General features: G+C 44.5%; 2 protein-coding genes across 2 annotated transcripts; one reads left to right on the top strand and one right to left on the bottom strand.

The window, feature by feature from the left end:
• The first annotated feature begins 718 nt into the window (after nt 1-718).
• On the top strand, nt 719-8,167 carry pou5f3 (POU domain, class 5, transcription factor 3). Its single transcript, XM_021590781.3, has 5 exons — nt 719-5,335; nt 5,478-5,589; nt 5,783-5,913; nt 6,179-6,343; nt 6,582-8,167. Exons 1-5 carry the CDS (start codon nt 4,580-4,582, stop codon nt 6,834-6,836), a joined length of 1,419 nt encoding a protein of 472 aa, XP_021446456.2. The 5' UTR covers nt 719-4,579; the 3' UTR covers nt 6,837-8,167.
• LOC110509719 (alpha-(1,3)-fucosyltransferase 7) lies at nt 7,791-14,489 on the bottom strand. The gene is made up of 2 exons (XM_036968297.2): nt 14,127-14,489; nt 7,791-9,546 (listed from the first exon to the last, which is right to left on the bottom strand). Exon 2 carries the CDS (start codon nt 9,531-9,533, stop codon nt 8,442-8,444), a length of 1,092 nt encoding a protein of 363 aa, XP_036824192.2. The 5' UTR covers nt 9,534-9,546; nt 14,127-14,489; the 3' UTR covers nt 7,791-8,441.
• Between the last annotated feature and the right edge of the window lie 4,150 nt (nt 14,490-18,639).

Here is an 18,639-nt window from a genome sequence, read left to right as displayed (position 1 = left end):
TCTAGGTTTGCTGAAAATAAACAAAGTTGACAGTGAGAGGACGTTGTTTTTTTGCTGAGTTTATATAGGGAAGGTAATCAGGGAAGTGATAGAGTCCAGGTGAGCGTAGTGTTGGTAACAGGTGTGCGCCATAATGAGCAGCCTGGTGACCTAGAGGCCGGAGAGGGAGCACACGTGACAGTACCCCCCTCCGTGACTCGAGGCTCCTGCTGCAGGACGCCAACCAAAATGACGATCCCGGGGATCAGGAGCGGACCGGTCATCTCTGCTGAGGCTCGGGAAACGTGTCAGTCCGGCTGAGGTGCAGGAGCATGGCGACCTAGAGTGCCGGAGAGCGCATACGTGACGGTATCCCCGGCGCGTTCGACTCCAGCCACAGGACCCAAACCAAAGGGACAATCGCTGGGATCAGGAGCGGACCGGTCACCCCTGCTGATGTGCGGGAACCTGTCGCCGACTGGTGCGCGGGAACCTGACAGACCGACTGAGGCAGGGGAGCCTGGTGATCCGGCTGAGGCATGAGAGCCTGACGAGCAGGAGGAAGCAGGGGAGCCTGGCGATCCGGTGTAGGCATGAAAGCCTGACGAGCCATCTGTAGGGAGCCTGGCGATGACTCTTTGTGGTGTTTGTTTAGTGTGTTCCAAATTTCCCAGAAGTGGTTAGATTATATGGATTCTACAATTACATTGAGCTGATTTCTGACGTGCGGTTCCTTCTTTTTCTGTATTTCTGTATTGTTTTAGTGATTCACCATAGTGAAGGCGTAGGTCTCTATGTTTTTGGTTGGATAGGTTTCTCAATTTCTTTCTTAGGTTTTTGCATTCTTCATCGAGCCATTTGTCATTGTTTTTAATTTTCTTAGGTTGTCTGCTTGAAATCTTTTGATTTGATAGGGAAGCTGATAGGTAAAATATACTGTTTAGGCTTTCTACTGCCACGTTTACACCTTCACTATTACAGTGAAATGTTTTGTCCAGGACTGAGTTTGTTGTTGCCTAATCGTTTTTTGGTAGGTTTCCACATACTTTCCTTCCATTTATAGCGTGTCTTAATATTGTGCCGTTTCTTTGGCTTTGACGCCTCATGATTGAGTATTGCTCTGTTCAAGTAGACTGATTTTGCTGTGATCCGATAGGGGTGTCAGTGAGTGTAAACGCTCTGAGAGACTCTGGGTTGAGGTCAGTGATAAAGTAATCTACAATACTACTATATCTCTCAAGTATGTTGCTCTTTAAAGGACTGAAATGGACTCCGCACAAAAAAGGCAAAATTAAGCAGTGTGGGATTGAATATAGGATTGTAAATAGGATGAAGAGGAGGACGGCTGGAGAAGGAGGGACTGGGGTAGGGAGCTGGGGATCAGACAACTGAGCGTCCCCATGGCGGGATGAATCGGTCATCCAACTTTGTCTTACTATTTATGCACTGTATAACATCACACACCACGCCCAATCAAAAACCGTTTCCCTAGTTCTCATCTTTCATCACCATTTTTTATCACACTTTCTATGACACTCCTCAATTCTCTTTGGTGGACAAGGATGACTGTGGTCATCTTTGCTCTTCAACCGTCTGCCCCTCAACCTGTGTGTGTGTGTGTGTGTGTGTGTGTGTGTGTGTGTGTGTGTGTGTGTGTGTGTGTGTGTGTGCAAGCGGTTGTGTGTGGGGAGGGGAGGGGATGGAGGGCTCTTGTAACTGTCCCCATTGAGCTGCCTTCCTAGGGCCGTTAAAGCCCATTGTCCTCGTGGACGGTGGTAGGGAGGCAGCTATTGGTCAACTGCTGAAAGTTTGCGATGGGTGGAGGGATGGTGGTGGGTGTCAAAGGCAGGGCCGTTAGGGAGAAAATCAAAAAGCCATCAGTCTTGTTAGTGGGGGAAGGTAGGCGGCAGGGGGGAGGTGGGGAGACTGTGGAGTAAAACTGGGGGTTTACTATGGATGTTATAGGGAGAAGGCTCAGGAAAACTCCAAGGCCTAGTTGTTGTATATAGGCTATAACTAAGGGTTATTCCTGGTCAGGAAAAACTCCTGGCCTGAATAAGAAGTTATGTGTATATACAGTACCTATACACCCTGTGATGGCCTGGTGCACAGTGACCTCTCAGACACTCAGGACAAATAAACAAGTGTTTCTGGGCAAGCCAATCTGTATGGGGTGGCAGGTAGCCTAGCGGTTAACATTGGGCCAGTAACTGAAAGGTCATTGGTTTGATTCCCCAAGGTGAAAAATCTATCAATGTGTCCTTGAGCAAGGCATTTAACCCTAGTTGCTCTAAATAAGACTGTCTGCTAACTGACAAAAATGTCTCAAATCTCTCCACTGATGGAGTCAGAAGGGGATGAAGGCGATAATAACAAATATTCAAGACAAACTAAAGTATTATGGCAATGAACTTAAAGCATATTGGTTTAAATGGTTGAAACCAGGCTGTACCACTATGCTCCTATGTCTCTCAGTCACCCTGGATGGGTCATTGGTGAGTGGTGACTGTGTGTCTGAACTACATTGTTTACACACACAGATATGTGTGACTCTCCCTCACACCTCCTCATGGCTGATAATGCATTTAGAATACACTGTAGTACAGGGAGCTTATTTGGACCTGGTGCTAGACAGACTCGATATGTCTGAGTTGTCTCTCTGAGTGTTGCCGTGTACAGTACTATTAACCATCTTTACAGCTTTGACTTGTGGCTCATCCCTGAGCACCCTCCCTCCCCCTCACTGTACCTCTTACCCCATCCCACTTTCTCCCTAAGTGTCAACGTTTAGCAAGACAATTCCCTCCCAAGTCCATGGCACAGGACAATGCCAGTATCTCGAGTTTGATGTCTTTTAAGCCTTTCACTGGCTCCTGTTGCCTCCAAGGTCCTCTCTCCCTGGCTTTGTAATAGGGCGAGATGGGGAGAACGAGAGAGCACCGCTCTCCTGGTTCAATCTGCCGGGTCAGTGTGTTTGAAAGTGGATAGGTTGGATAGAGAAGGAACACAATCGTCCGGGAGTATTGAGTGGGGTGCTGGTTTAGAAATCGAAACAAAAACGATGATAATACATGCTATGCCATAACTGGCATAACTCCCGTGTCACATCAACCACCCCATCAAATACGTCACTCTCTGGACTGTGGCTTGAGTGAAACCTTGGAGAGTGTTTGTTTCAGGGTAGGGGGTGGGTGTGTGTGGGGCGGAATCAAAGGGCTGCGACTTATTGTTCGTGTCTGTAAAGAAGTTAATGGTCGCGCCATCGCTACTCCGGGTCTGAAAGCCGCGGGGTGCCTCCGGGCCAAGTCGCACAATGACACCCCCACTCCTTCCCGTGGTGCGTCTTCCTGCCACAATCTGTACCAACGATTCGCTCTGGGGGTGCGCATCTGTATCCGTGCGATGACTCTCCACTATTTTCAATACACCAATCAAGGCTATAGTATAAGTTCACCTGGATGCTTTTAGTTATTTTATGAATATCCTCTGCGTTGTCTTGATTTTCTATGGGCAAAAAGTGTGTGTAAATTGTGCGTAAAGTTGTCAGTCTTGGGCGAAGTTCAACCATTATGTGAATCATTCGTTTATAGAGTTGATTGTCTACTTTGAAATGTCGTAAGACTGCTTCTAATTTATAGACTCACTGTTAGTCTACGCCTGTTGTTTGCGAAACGTGACAAATAACATTTTATTTTTAAGGTTAAAGGCTAATAAAAATGCATATGGGCCTACTAATATTTTCTATATTGCTTGATATTCCAATATAAAATAGATATACAGTGAGTGAAGCATGAAAATTGAGCAGGAACAGCAAGGTTCCCGAGACGGTGTTGAATTAAACGTGATTGTTGATTTGATCACAATTTGACCTATACATTCTTTCTAATGAGTAATAGTCCAAATCTTTATTTCTGCTGTTTAAATGCATCTGGTTGCATGTATACCAAGGAAAGCTCGTTAAGGTAAATTATTTAAACAAAGTCCACACAATGCTCCATGCATGTCAGATAATTTAGCTACAGTCACTGAATATCCTACTGATTAGTAATGTAAACATACTAAAGGGATCAACATTGAATCCGTGAACTACATATAGCCTAACTTTTTCCAAGATCATTTCCTTTAATTGCTTACAGGAGTTTTGCATACCTACGCTTGCATTATTTACATTTTATCCCAGGAAGAGGAACAGTCTATATTTAGTCGTTAAAAAAAAAAAGATTCTCCAAAGTTTCGAATGGGAAAGCACGCCCACTGTTTTAACACCGTGAATGAAAAAAATAAAATAATCAAGTTCATTCACAAAATTACCGTCAGCTGTGCGTGATTGTCTCTCGCGGCCAATGGGAGGCGAGGCAATTAACATCGCAACCTCCAGCGCCAGATGAAACCTGTGGAGCTGGAGTGTTTGTTGTGAGACGGGCGTTTGAGTTTGAAGGCGAAGCAAGGTGGTGGTGAACTCTAAATTCAATGGACTACAGTTGATGGGTATCTCGCACATAGGCAACAAACTGCTTGCATTTCTGAAAAGGTTTATTCGAAACGGCAAGCGTCATTGAATATCACCTGAACTTTTACGAAGGCGATCAAACCAAGGAGAATGTCGGAGCGACCCCAGAGCCCTACTTCGGAGTGCAACAGCCGGCCTGATGACTTCAGCCGGGCCATGTACGCCCAGGCCTTGAGTCAAGAGGGGTTTGGAGGCGCGTCGCTCCAGATCCCACACGGCGTTCTACAACATCATAGTCTTCTCTTCAACAAGGCCGCATATAATGGGATGCCTCCAACAACCAATCAAACCTTTTTGCCATTCCCACCGGGCACTGGTGACTATAGGGCCTCCGACTTGCAAGCGGGTGACTTTTGCCAACCCAAACACTGGTGTCCCATCGCCGCTCCGGAGTACACCGGGCAAGTAGCAGGGGTCGCAGCGGCTACCCACCCCACAAACCTGAGCCCACATAACACCGACACCAGGGAACAAGTCAAGATGTCCGAAATAAAGCTTGAGAAGGATGTCAATGACGAGTATGGGCAAAAGATTCAACATTATCCAACCCCACCTTCGTCTGCTGTAGCTCACGGGGTTTACTACTCGACTCCATGGAACTCGTCGTTTTGGCCCGGCTTTCCCCACATCACGGCTGCGAATACCACTACTCAAAACCTCAACTCCATACCCTCAACATCGTCTTCATCGTCCCCATCTCTCTCGCCCTCACCCCCCAGTAACGGGTTACCCGGGGTCACGTTCTTCAACGGGAACGCAAGCCAAACTGCCCAAGCGCCCCAGGCGCAAACCTCTACCCGGAGCAGTGGTTCCTCCAGCGGCGGGTGCAGTGACTCGGAGGAAGAGGCGAGTCAAACGGTCCTCCATGTACTGTTATCTTATAGTCGTTGTACTATTATGCGTGTATCCTACAAGTTATCCTTTCATTCAAAGAGAGCGTTGTTGTGAAATGTTTTCCTAATGTCGTTAGTAAATTTCCCTCCAACAGGAGAACCTTTCAACTGAGGAGCTGGAGCAGTTTGCCAAGGAGCTGAAACACAAGCGTATAACTCTGGGTTTCACACAAGCAGATGTAGGCCTGGCCCTAGGCAACCTTTATGGTGAGTTTTCCTGCTGTGTTGAATACTATCCATACATAACCTTTCCCTTCTGTTCCATTGAGGTGGTGAGTGTCTCATTAAATTGATGTAGACTACAGTTTCCTCATGTGTTGAGGCAATATTAATTTCCTTCACTGCATCTACTGTAGTTGCAGTGACTTCAACTACTGATGACAACTTGTTCTCTGTTTAGGCAAGATGTTCAGCCAGACTACAATTTGCCGCTTTGAAGCGCTCCAGCTTAGCTTCAAGAACATGTGCAAGCTGAAGCCCCTGCTCCGGAGATGGCTGAATGAGGCTGAGACCTCGGACAACCCCCAGGATGTGAGTATATGTTGGTTGTAGAAACCCATCTGCTCAAGAGAGGGGCCAGGTTTGTGGAGTGTAGGATGCCATCTTGAGGATAGAAAATGCATACATTTCCATGAGCAACCAAGGTAATATTTCTTAGACAATGTTCACTGTTAAATAGCGCAGACGCTACATAGGCAAGGGGAGGTTGAGGGGCACCATAGTATTACCACCTCTGGAATGGACCAAAGCACACTGCAATGTCCCGGTCTAAATAGAAGTTCATGTTTGTCCCCAGATGTACAAGATTGAGCGGGTATTTGTGGACACCAGGAAGAGAAAGCGGAGGACCAGTCTGGAGGGGTCGGTGCGCACTGCTCTGGAGTCCTACTTTGTCAAGTGTCCCAAACCGAACACCCAGGAGATCACACACATTGCTGATGACCTGTGTCTGGAGAGAGATGTGAGTCCCATACAGCTGGCCATCATTTACTGTCTCTTACTTCCTCAACCCTATATGGCTTTTAAGTTCCTCTTACATGACATGGTGCCTAAATGCATTTATGGCAAATGCCTTCTTGCTTGTTGCCATGGTTTGAATCTTAGTGCTGTTAACTTCTGACCCTGTCAGGTTCTATATTTCTAATATAAGAGGGGTGGAAATGCTTTTTGGTAAGCTTGTGACTTGTTGTTTTTGGCAGGTGGTACGTGTGTGGTTCTGTAACCGCAGACAGAAGGGCAAGCGCCTGGCCCTCCCCTTCGATGAGGAGTGTGAAGGACAGTACTATGAGCAGAGCCCCCCTCCCCCGCACATGGCTCACTCCCCCCTCCCCGGGCAGGGGTACTCTTTCTCTGGCCACCCCGGGGGCCCCACCTTCTACATGCCCCCCCTCCAGAGGCCAGATGTCTTTAAGCAGGCCCTGCACCCTGGACTGGTGGGTCACCTGACAAGCTAAACAGGTTCCAGTTCTCCAAACCAGCCCGGGCCATGTGGCCACCCAACATGGCTACCTCTTTAATCATCCAGCCCCCACCAACCCAGGCGGTTGTCCTCATATGCAGTTCTACCACACCCTAGTCCCCCTGGACCACAGAGAGAAAGTCACATGAGTGGTGGCTTGTTGGTCAGTAAATAAATGGCTCAAAGCTGGAACTTCCCGGTGTCTTTAAGGCCAGGGAATCTTGACACTGCCTTTTGTCTCTCTGCTTCATGTTGACTTTTCATCGGTTGTGCCTTGCCTCCCACCCAGTTCAGCTGCGAGTCATCTGCACGACTGTCGACGCCCCAGCCAGCATCATGACTAAAGGGATGGATGGGGGGGGGGGTTAACCATCGGCTCTGAATCCGGTATGAGATGGCTTTGCACAAAGTTTTGGTTTTGAGTCTGACCATTTTTTTTAAAAATATTTTTTATCTTGAATATCTTTGTTCCGTCTTATCCTCCAGCGGTTAGCTATTTTCAGGTGACAGTTTTCTTATCTAGAGTTTCTATAAGTATTTGTCTTGCTCAGGAGTACTTTCATAGTGGAAGTATGACACAAATACAGTTTACTTGTGTTGCTGAGAATTCTGGTATGTTTTGTTACCCATGAATGTATTTTTCATCTGTTGCACACTAACTGAAGTGATTTATTTTAAAACTGGAACTGTAGTTCATGTTGCACCAAGGGGACAAACGGCAGGATGTCTGTCGAGTGGGGCATTGAGTACTGCCCCTCAACCAGTTTTTCTTGTTAATGTGATCGTCAGTGACCTAAACTGTTTCACTGACTTCCTCAATCCTATAATAGTTGCTTTGATCGGGCCTTTCTAAAATGGCCATGTCACAATCTCGTGCCTTCATGTGTATTTAAAGTAATTTCCTCTTGTGACTCTGCTCTCTTGTGACATGTTTTTACACAATCCCATGTTTATAATTGAAAGCATATTTGATAATTTATTGAAACTGGCTAATTCTCTGGGGAAACCTGAAGATGTTACCTGTACATTTTCCATTCCAACCTCCTGTGTAGTTGCAATTTATTCCAAGTTGACAATTTTACGTTTTGTTCTCACAGTTAAGGTTTTTACCTTGTGGGTGTTCTAATGCTTTATAGTGAACGCCTTGCAATAAGTCTTGTCAATGTCATATCATATCCACGCATTATAAATAAGTGTCGTTAAATGTTTGGATTGGTATATTTCCTGTACCTTCTGCACTGAGTATGCGTTGGTACTGTAACATATTACTTAACTTCTGCTGTTTTTACACATCTTACTGTGATATCAATTAAAATGTTCATAGAGCCAGTTCTCAAATTATTTTGCTGGGTGTGGGGAAGGAAAATAGGAACACTTATTGGCAGAGGGTGGAACTATAACACAGGAAAGTCCCGTTACTCAATGTGTAGTTTACTGACTCATTGAAACATGTCCATGCATGTGAAACGCACTGGTTCTAGATGACTAACACTTCTGAAGCTGTGCATTTTTACAAGGTGATGTACTTATGGGCCCTGTTCAAAAGTAGTGCACTTGAGTCGGAGCTCATTTGGGTATGCAGAAAGCCTTTGAGGCTCTGTCAGTGGACTTTGTGTCCCCACCTGACCCATGCCTCCAGGTTGCGGTACACCTTCTGAGCAGGCAGGATGTGATACTGGGAGCAGATGCTACAAAGCCTTTCCCTCCAGTCTGTGTACAATTTCACTTGATGGCTGCGCCGCCATGCAAAGTACCCAGCATATCTCTCCTTATCCAGTATTAGCTGGCTGAGAAAGTTCCCCAGCTCCGTAGTGGATGGAAAGTCCTCAGTGTGGATGAAGGAGTTGGGGGGGGCCACAGCCATGTAGTCATCTGGAGGTGGACCCAGAACCACAGGCACCGCCCCTGCCTGGTAAGCGTTCCGCCAGAGCTTCTCTGTGATGTAATCCTTGGAGATGGAGTTCTCAAAGGCCAGGTAGAAGTAGCAGCGTGAGATGGTGGGCAGCAAGTTGCTGGGGGCCAGTACTCTCCCTTCCAATTGCCCATACACCTCCACTTTGATGCTTTTCTTTAGGCTATTGTACACCAAGCTCCTCTTTTGCTGGGGGTTGTAGTGACTAACCACCCAGCAGGCCAGAGGGGACTTATTTTTAGGAATGTAGCCCTGTGTGCTGCTATAATTACCCGTATCTCTGTCCTTCGCCACCAGCTTTCCATATGGTATGGTGAAATCGGCATCACGGCGGTAGGACATGGTCCAATTGAACACGTTATTGAAGGGCTTCATGTCTCCATTGTTGTCAGGGGACTCCAGGGAAAGCCAGACCCACGTCTGGTGCCTCGCCCGGGGGAGGTGGAAGGGCAGCCGCTCCTGGCCCGTCATCAGCTCTCTGTGGTGGAAGACCACCAGGTCAGCGCTGGGGTAGAGGGAGCGCTGGTCCACCAGGCGGCAGCCAGGGATACGGTACCTGTCCCAGCACACGTCTCCCTCCAGGCTGTAGGACGGGCCGAAGGGCCAATGCCACAGTAGGATGGTGAGGTTCCCGGTAACAATGTGGAGTCTGTCAGAGTATAGACCCCACCCATACATACTCAGAAAGTACAGGAGAGGGACCAGGCAGGTGACGAAGAAGAAAAGCCTGAAGCAGAATGAGGGGGATCCCCATGGTAGAACTGAACCCTTGTTGGTCATCAGGGTTATTTCACTGTTGGGAAATGAACAGAGAACATGGGATTTAGTTCATCTGTACACAGTCACCCACTTACTGACCTTATCACTCTAGTCATACTGTCAGTAGAACATCATTGCTTGGTCCTTTATCTGCTGGCAAAAGAAACCATTTTGTTCTCATTGTATTGTCACCTCCTGCCATCCATCCCATGGTATTATTAGACATACAGGGAGTGGTTGATTTGGAAGTTATTAAAGGCGGAATGACTCTAGCTATGTATCTCCATGTAGCAGCTTGATGCACTTTTTTTCTAATTTGTCACCATCTCTACCGTCTCAATTTTCATGTTGGGAGTAGTCTTTGTCAAAGATGGGAGTGATCAGTTGGAGATTGAGTTTCTTTTGCTTGTGTTGCGTGTTACATTTTGCTTCCTGTATTGTGGTTGTTTATCCCTCCCAAGTGTGTGGTTGTCCCAATGTCACTTTTGTCACACTGCCTTCCTGTGATAAAGACACTGGGTGTGTTCAGGGCCAGAGGGAGACAGGAAGTGATTACACTGCTATCATAGTACATTGAGCTCAATATTTGGTTTTATGAGAGCAATGGAGTTGGCGAGACCACAGATCAAGGACGGGGATGTAATTCAACAGAAGCGTTTGATAAACATTAGGACCCACTTAGCTAATGTAGGTTACACCCCTTCTCAACTGTTTTGTTTGTGCCTTCCTTTGTCTGACTCAATGGATGATGAGTATGACTCGACCTGCTATTGACAATGGATTATAATCATCATTACTCGCGTTTAGTACATGACACAGTCGCTGAAATATACAGCATCTGTTAATTTACAGTATTGACTCTGACAATGACCATGCATTTAGTGTTATGGTTATGATTAGGTTAGGGTTTAGCAGGGCCATGCATTTAGTGTTATGGTTATGATTAGGTTAGGGCTTAGCAGGGCCATGCACAGGTCTTTCAGGTGCAGTTACTCAAAGTGAAAAAACAAATGGGGAAAGAGGGCAGGCTATCGGCTCGTCATTGATATTGATGATTGATGTAAATCTGCTAGTTAGCTGGCTTTATTTCTTCTACCGACTGTGATTTACCTCTCTGTGTCTTTCTGCCTCTCTCTGCTGAGCGTCAGGCAACCAGACCAAATATTTTGATGATGATTATGTAGGCTAAATCAAGTGCTTTGCTGTTGATGTTTAAACTAAGTAGCTAGCTACTTATTATTTAGGACAAAATCTGTCCTGAATAAGTCCAATATGTTTCTATGGGCGTAATATGCAGACCTAGGCTTGTTGTCATTCCTGTCTTTGTGACAATGACTGGCATTGGAGAGGAGGAGACATGTGCATCAGGTCATTATATACAGATCTCTGGTTTCAGCCACTTGCGAATTAGAAAGGAAAGTTGGGCGAGTGCACTGTTCAGATGTTGGCTTACCCTAAAGTAAATTGATGTTTTGCCAAAATAAACAAATTACTCCTGTCTAAATAAAAACAATTCAAAATACTGTACCAGAGAGCTTGATTTAGCGGATTATTATCTTCTTATACCCATTTGGGAAGCCAGCAATTCGGGCAGCGTAATAGGCCTAGTCGATTAATGAGCTGAGGCTGTCAGTGAAAAGCATCTAAAATCTGTGAAGATAATGTGTCTTGAGTATAATTTAAAATGTTGAGGCTAGAAGAAGGGGAGGGGTGTGTGGGGAAGATATGGGCATCTCTCTCCAGAATACATGCACTCAGCTCTCCGTGCTTCGCTGTCTCCCAGCAATTCTTGTACATCCATTGTGTGAATTGTTTGCCCTTTGATTGTTTAACAAAAAATTGCATCTCTGTTACATACATGACCGGTCAAGCATTTTAGAACACCTACTCATGTCAGGGTTTTTCTTTATTTGTACTATTTTCTACATTGTAGAATAATAGTGAAGACATCAACACTATGAAATAGCACATGTGGAAACATGTAGTAACCAAAAAAGTGTTAAAGAAATAGATTCTTCAAAGCAGGCACCCTTTGCCTTGATAACATCTTTGCACACTCTTGTCATTCTCTCAACCAGCTTCATGAGGTAGTCACCTGCAATGCATTTCAATTAACAGGTGTTCCTTGTTAAAAGTTAATTTGTGGAATTTGTGGTAAAAGACCAAGTCCATATTATGGCAAGAACAGCTCAAATAAGCAAAGAGAAATGACAGTCCATCATTACTTTAAGACATGAAGGTCAGTCAATGCGGAACATTTCAAGAACTTTAAAAAGTTTCTTCAAGTGCAGTCCCAAAAACCATCATGGGCTGTGATGAAACTGGCTCTCATGAGGACCACCACAGGAATGGAAGACCCAGAGTTACCTCTGCTGCAGAGGATAAGTTCATTAGAGTTACCAGCCTCAAAAATTGCAGCCCAAATAAATGCTCTAGAGAGTTCAAGTAACAGACGCATCTCAACATCAAGACTGTGAATCAGGCCTTCATGGTCGAATTACTGGGCCAAGAAACATGAGCAACGGACATTAGACTGGTGGAAATGTGTCCTTTGGTCTGGAGTCCAAATTTGACATTTTTGGTCCCAACCGCCATATCTTTGTGAACGGATGATCTCCGCATGTGTATGTTCCACCGTAAAGCGTGGAGGTGGAGGTGTTATGGTTTGGGGGTACTTTGCTGGCAACACTGTCTGTGATTTATTTAGAATTCAAGGCACCCATAACCAGCATGGCTACCATAGCATTCTGCAGCGATACGCCACCCCATCTGGTTTTGGCTTAGTCCCATTATCATTTGTTTTTCAACAGGACAGTGATCGAAAACACCTCCAGACTGTGTAAGGGCTCTTTGACCAAGAAGGAGAGTGATGGAATGCTGCATCAGATGACCTGGCCTCCACAATCCACCAACCTCAACCCAATTGAGATGGTTTCGGATGAGTCGGACTGTATAGTGAAGGAAAAGCAACCAACAAGTTCTCAGCATATGTGGACTGTTGGAAAAGCATTCCTATGTGTTATTTCATCATTTTTTTGTTGTTGTCTTAACTATTATTCTGTAATGAAGAAAATAGTTTACAAAAAATTAAACCCTTGTATGAGTAGGTCTTCTGAAACTTTTTTTTTTACCGGAAGTGTGTGTAACCAGTAGGCATAGTAAATGTACCATTAATCACCCTCATTTGGTTACATTCATTTCTGTTTATGCATGTATTACAGTCATTTACTGTGCTCATTCTCTGAGTGCAACCCATGTTCACAGAGTTCACAACCTGCTACATTCGTGAGAAACACGTTTTTTTTTCATAACCATAATTTAAGAGTTTTATAAAAAATTTTGTTTGGAGTGCTGCATGTGAGCAATGAGAATGTGCGCATTCTCTGTATTAATAACATTGAGTGCGCACGCGCCTGAGCACGACAACCTGCCGAGTTCATGCAATGTTGCACTTCACTAGCAATAGTGAAATAACCTGAATTTTCATCAGGATATTTTACTTAGTTGACAATGGAAGTTATAGACCTACTGCTGCATTGGTCTATAGGCTATCTCTGAGTTCCATGCGCTAATTTCGTTAGCTGCCAATGGATCATGGTGTAGGCTATCAATGTGTCCATATGGCAAGGCTGGTGCTCTAGCATTAGCTGAATTGTAACTTTTATATGTTTTGTTTTCTTCATATTTGTATGATGACAATACTTTTTAGAAATGAAAACGTTATTATTGAAATGAAACTGTTCCACGAAAAAATGATCACAACTAGCACGCAGATAGGTAGAAGTCGTAGGATAAATACTAGCACGCAGATAGGTAGAAGTCGTAGGATAAATTGTAAACGTCCCCAAACTTTATTCAAACAGGTCCCGTGAAAAAAAAACGTCCCGCCTATAAGAAGAAATCAAATGCCCATCCAACTGATTTGTTCTGGCACCGGACCTGCATGCAGGTTTGGGTACCGGGCGCGCGCTGAGAGGCGCAACCGGGCGCGGGTGATCTCCATACAGGGCAGATTAACTCGCGCAACCAATGGACTGGGTGAGTTGGCGAATTTGACGACGGGTGGGTTCTGAACAACAATGACAAAATCATTTTGGTGGAAATTATACCACCACCCTAAAGGACACATTGGAGACTGGAAAGGCAAAGGGGCATATGCTCTGCACAGGTAGAGCCCTATCTGTACAAGTGCCTGACTGTTAGTGTGTAAATACCGCCATACGGAACCATACACAATTTGACAGCCCTATCCACTGACTTTGAGGGAAAAACATCTATATTTGAAAGATCTGTATGAAATGAAGTATACAAAAACTAAATCAAAACTGTAACTCAAAACCTTATATTTTTATTAAGTTAAGTGAGTTTGCAGATCGTTGCACAGTAGGTGAAACATTCGAGGTACAATACATGCATCCTCTGACAAGCCGTTTGTGCCCCACACATAAGAGAAACTGGAATAGTGACAGTAAAAGAGAGACAACTTCACAACTAAGATTCATATTTCATTGTACAATATGCAATACAGAGTGAAAGAAAGAATAAAACACCAAAAACTCCTTCTCAAACATGCCATTGACAGCGCTGTCCTTCTGTCCATCTCTATCCACTAACCTGGGAAGGTGGGCTGTGGGTCAGTGGATGTGGAGTCCCAGTCTTGTCTGTTCTTGCTGAGGCCTTGATGGGGACCCTGCTCAGAGAGTGTCCACCAAAAGCAGAGGTGAAAAGGCTGTGCTGCTCTGGGTTATGATTGAAAGACAACTGTATCAGGATGTGTGGTCTGTGGGCACTGCAGCACTATGTGCTCTTTCTTGCTCTCTCTCTCTTTCTGTCTCTCTCTCTCTGTCTCTCTCGCTTCGCTCTCTCGCTCTCTCTCACACGCTCTCGCTCTCTCTCTTCTCATTTTCTGTCCTGCCCTGCTTTTTCTCTCAGTCGAATGGTATGTTTACCAGACTCTGCTGTGGCCATAGTGATAATGAAGACAAATAGGTTGGCAGAGTCTGTATTTCGTTGTGTATAATGATTAACCTCAGCGAAGTACCGGGATTTGCCCGTTTAAAACATAACTTATAAGCAAGGGAGAACGTTTTCAGACACAGTAGCCTTTTTGGATATCTCAAGTTTCACATGTAAAAGTTTATAGCCAGCCTTTTTAGAGTCATGTTATGTTGTATGATGAAATAGGTTCAGCAAATTATCAGAAGAAAAGAGATCAAGCGACCCACTGGGCACGCACGGGTCGAATCAAAGTTTCAATGACGTTATATTGAACAATTGTGGACTAGACGTTGAATTGTTATGTATTGTTCAGTACGCGGAAATGTCAGAGAGAGGAAACTAACCATCTATCTCAACCTGATTCCCCAATACAATAGTGTATTGTAACAGAACTAAAACCCACTTTATATGTTCCACTTCTCTAAACTCTTCTGAGAAATCAGGAAACCAAGAGGGGCCCAGGCATGCACTTGTGAAGACAGTTGCAACTGAAAAGACTGTCGATTACATGTACTCTCAAAATAATGGGCCCACAATCATTGTTGCAGTGGCACCCAGTGGTCCGGTGTAGTGGTCCGGTGTGGTGGTCCACTAGTCCCCACCCTCTGGTTGTTGTCTGGCTCTCTGGTCTGGTTACTGCTCAGTCACTGCCTGTCACTGATGGCTGTTGTGGGGGAAGTATGGTCCTTCACACAGTCCATCCACCTTAAGCCATGGCTTTCCAGCTACATATGAGCAGGTGCCAAGCCATCTCTCCCCAGATACCCCCTCTCTAGCCAGAGGATATGTTTATATTTAACTGGATAACAGCTGTTAGCATACACGCTTTGACTCCGGGTTGGTTAACTACTCTTGAACTTGTTTTTATGCACTGTCCTGTCCTCTGTCTATACTTAACGGAACCTTGTTCAGGAATCACTGGTTGAACCAGAGGAGGCTGGTGGGAGGAGCTATAGGAGGACAGGCTCATTGTAATGGCTGTAATGGAATAAATGGAACTGAGTCAAACATGTGCTTTCAATTTGTTTGACGTGTTTGACACCACTCCATTTATTCCATTCCAGTCATTACAATGAGCCCTTCCTCCTATAGCTCCTCCCACCAGCCTCCTCTGTTTTAAACCAACATCACAGCTTCAATAAGTGACTTGGTCGCTCAAGATTTCTAAACTATTCAATTCCTCTACCCAGATGTTCGTTTTTGTTGTAGAACGAGGTGTGTCTATGAAGTCAATCCACAAGTGGCTTTCAACACACTGTTTCTTGGCAGACAGAAGAGAAGAGAGAAAACAAGGCTCTTTTCACACAGAGATTTGATTATTTACAACCAAAAGACACATAGTGGGTTTTTAGATTCACATGACGTTCTTTTACACCTGTGGTTCATGTCCATCATGAACTACACAGACACTTATAGTCATCTAGCTCTATTCATTTACATTGTTTTCCTCCAATTTCTTGTAAGCTGATCAACTTCCTTTCTGATGAAAGTAATGCAGTTATGAGTACGCACACCAGATTCCACAGTGTGAAGTCTATCAGTGTTATATCAGTGTATATCAGTGTTAAACCCACCACACCCATTCACTCATCTCTCTCTCTCTCTCTCTCTCTCTCTCTCTCTGTCTCTCTCTCAATTCAAGGGGCTTTATTGGCATGGAAAACATTTGTTTACATTGCCAAAGCAAGTGAAATGTATAAACAAAAGTGAACAATAAACAATAAAAAGTGAACAGTAAATATTACACTCACACAAGTTACAAAAGAATAAAGACATTTCAAATGTCATATTATGTCTATATACAGGGTTTTAAAGAGGTGCTAATAGTTAAAGTAAAAAAGGGGAAAAAATAAACATAAATGTGGGTTGTATTTACAATTGTGTTTGCTCCTCACTGGTTGGCCTTTTCTTGTGGCAACAGGTCACAAATGTTGCCGATGTGATGGCGCACTGTGGTATTTAAAATCAAATCAAAATGTATTTGTCACATGTGCCAAATACAACAGCTTACAGTGAAATGTTTACTTACAAGCCCTTAACTAACAATGCAGTTTTAAGATTTTAAGAAAGAAAAATATATATATATATAACAAATAATTAAGGAGGAAAGAAGTAGCGAGGCTATATACAGAGGGTTCCGGTACAGAGGGTTCCGGTACAGAGGGTTCCAAGTCAATGTGCGGGGGCACCGGATAGTCGAGGTAATTGATGTAATATGTACATGTAGGTAAAGGTAAAGTGACTATGCATAGATAATAAACAGAGAGTAGCAGCAGCATAAAAATTGGGTTTTGGCTGGGGACAATGCAAATAGTCCGGGTAGCCATTTGATTAACTGTTTAAGGGTCTTATGGCTTGGGGGTAGAAGCTGTTAAGAAGATTTTTTGAACTAGACTTGGCGCTCCGGTACCACTTACCGTGCAGCAGTGGTGGAAAAAATACCCAATTGTCATACTTGAGTAAAAGTAGATACCTTAATATAAAAGGACTCAAGTAAAAGTGGAAGTCACCCAGTAAAATACTACTTGAGTAAAAGTCTAAATGTATTTGGTTTTAAATATACTTAAGTATCAAAAGTAAATGTAATTGCTAAAATATACTTAAGCATCAAAAGTAAAATAAAAAATATGAATCGTTTAAAATTCCTTGTACTAAGCAAACCAGACGGCACAATTTTACATTTTATTTACGGATAGCCAGGTGCACCCTTCAATACTCAGACATCATTTACAAATGGAGCATTTGTGTTTAGTGAGTCCACCAGACCAGAGAAAGTAGGGATGACCAGGGATGTTCTCTTGATAAGTGTGTGAATTTGACAATTTCTTTCCTTCTTCTAAACATTCAAAATGTAACAAGTACTTTTGGGTGTCAGGGAAAATGTTTGGAGTAAAAATAACATTATTTACTTAAAAAATGTAGCCAAATAAAAGTAATAGTTGTCAAAAAATCTAAATAAAGTACAGATACCCCAAAAAACAACTTAAGTAGTACTGTAAAGTCTTTTTTACTTAAGCTGCTTTATTTTAGGGGTGTAGTGAAGGCGGGTCATTTTTTTTACCCTTAGGACAAGGGGCGTATACAGAATGTTAAGACTACACAGGGGTTTACTTAAGTCCTTTCACCACTGCCGTGCAGTAGCAGAGAGAACAGTCTATGTATGGCTGGAGTCCTTGGCAAATGTTTGGGTCTTCCTCTGACACCGCCTGGTATAGAGGTCCTGGATGGCAGGAAGCTTGGCCACTCTGTAGTGACTTGCGGTCAGAGGCCGTGCAGATGCCATACCAGGCGGTGATGCAACCAGTCAGGATGATCTTGATGGTGCAGCTGTAGAACTTTTTGAGGATCTAATGACCCATGCCAAATCTTTTCAGATTCCTGAGGGGGAATAGGCATTGTCATGCCCTCTTCATGAATGTCGTGGTTTGTTTGGACCATGATAGTTTGTTGGTGATGTGGACACCAAGGAACTTGAAGCTCTCAGCCTGCTCCACTACAGCCCCGTCGATGAGAATGGGGGCGTGCTCAGACCTCTTTTTCCTGTAGTCCACAATCATATCCTTTGTCTTGATCACAAGGGAGAGGTTGTTATCCTGCCACCACACTGCCAGGTCTCTGACCTCCTCCTTATAGGCTGTCTCATTGTTATCCGTGATCAGGGCTACCACTGTTGTGTCGTCTGCAAACTTAATGATGGTGTTGGAGTCGTGCTTGGCCATGCAGTCATGGGTGAACAGGGAGTACAGGAGGGGACTGAGCACACACCCCCGAGTGGCACCTGTGTTGATGATCAGAGTGGCAGATGTGTTGTTACCTACCTTTACCACCTGGGGGCGGCCCGTCAGGAAGTCCAGGATCCAGTTGCAGAGGGAGGTTTTTAATCCCAGAGTCCTTAGCTTAGTGATGAGCTTTGAGGGCACTATGGTGTTGAACGCTGAGCTGTAGTCAATGTATAGCATTCTCACGTAGGTGTTCCTATTGTCCAGGTGGGAAAGGGCAGTGCGGAGTGCAATAGAAATTGCAACGTCTGTGGATCTGTTGGGGCGGTATGCAAACTGGTGTGGGTCTATGGTTTCTGGGATAATGGTGTTGATTTGAGCCATGACCAGCCTTTCAAAGCACTGGCTAC

Source organism: Oncorhynchus mykiss, chromosome 29, assembly GCF_057628025.1.
Source record: "Oncorhynchus mykiss isolate SJ-2025 chromosome 29, ASM5762802v1, whole genome shotgun sequence".
NCBI classification, from domain to species: domain Eukaryota; kingdom Metazoa; phylum Chordata; class Actinopteri; order Salmoniformes; family Salmonidae; genus Oncorhynchus; species Oncorhynchus mykiss.
The sequence above is the reverse complement of the archived record's forward strand: the minus strand, read 5'-3'. Positions and strand labels throughout refer to the sequence as shown.

Excerpts from the sequence above, each read along its gene's own strand:
- LOC110509719 (XM_036968297.2), bottom strand. The coding sequence starts at position 9,533 with ATGACCAACAAGGGTTCAGTTCTACCATGGGGATCCCCCTCATTCTGC.
- pou5f3 (XM_021590781.3), top strand. The coding sequence starts at position 4,580 with ATGTCGGAGCGACCCCAGAGCCCTACTTCGGAGTGCAACAGCCGGCCT. Across the intron at positions 5,336-5,477 it reads GCAGTGACTCGGAGGAAGAG|GAGAACCTTTCAACTGAGGA; the intron begins GCGAGTCAAACG and ends TCCCTCCAACAG. Across the intron at positions 5,914-6,178 it reads CCTCGGACAACCCCCAGGAT|ATGTACAAGATTGAGCGGGT; the intron begins GTGAGTATATGT and ends GTTTGTCCCCAG.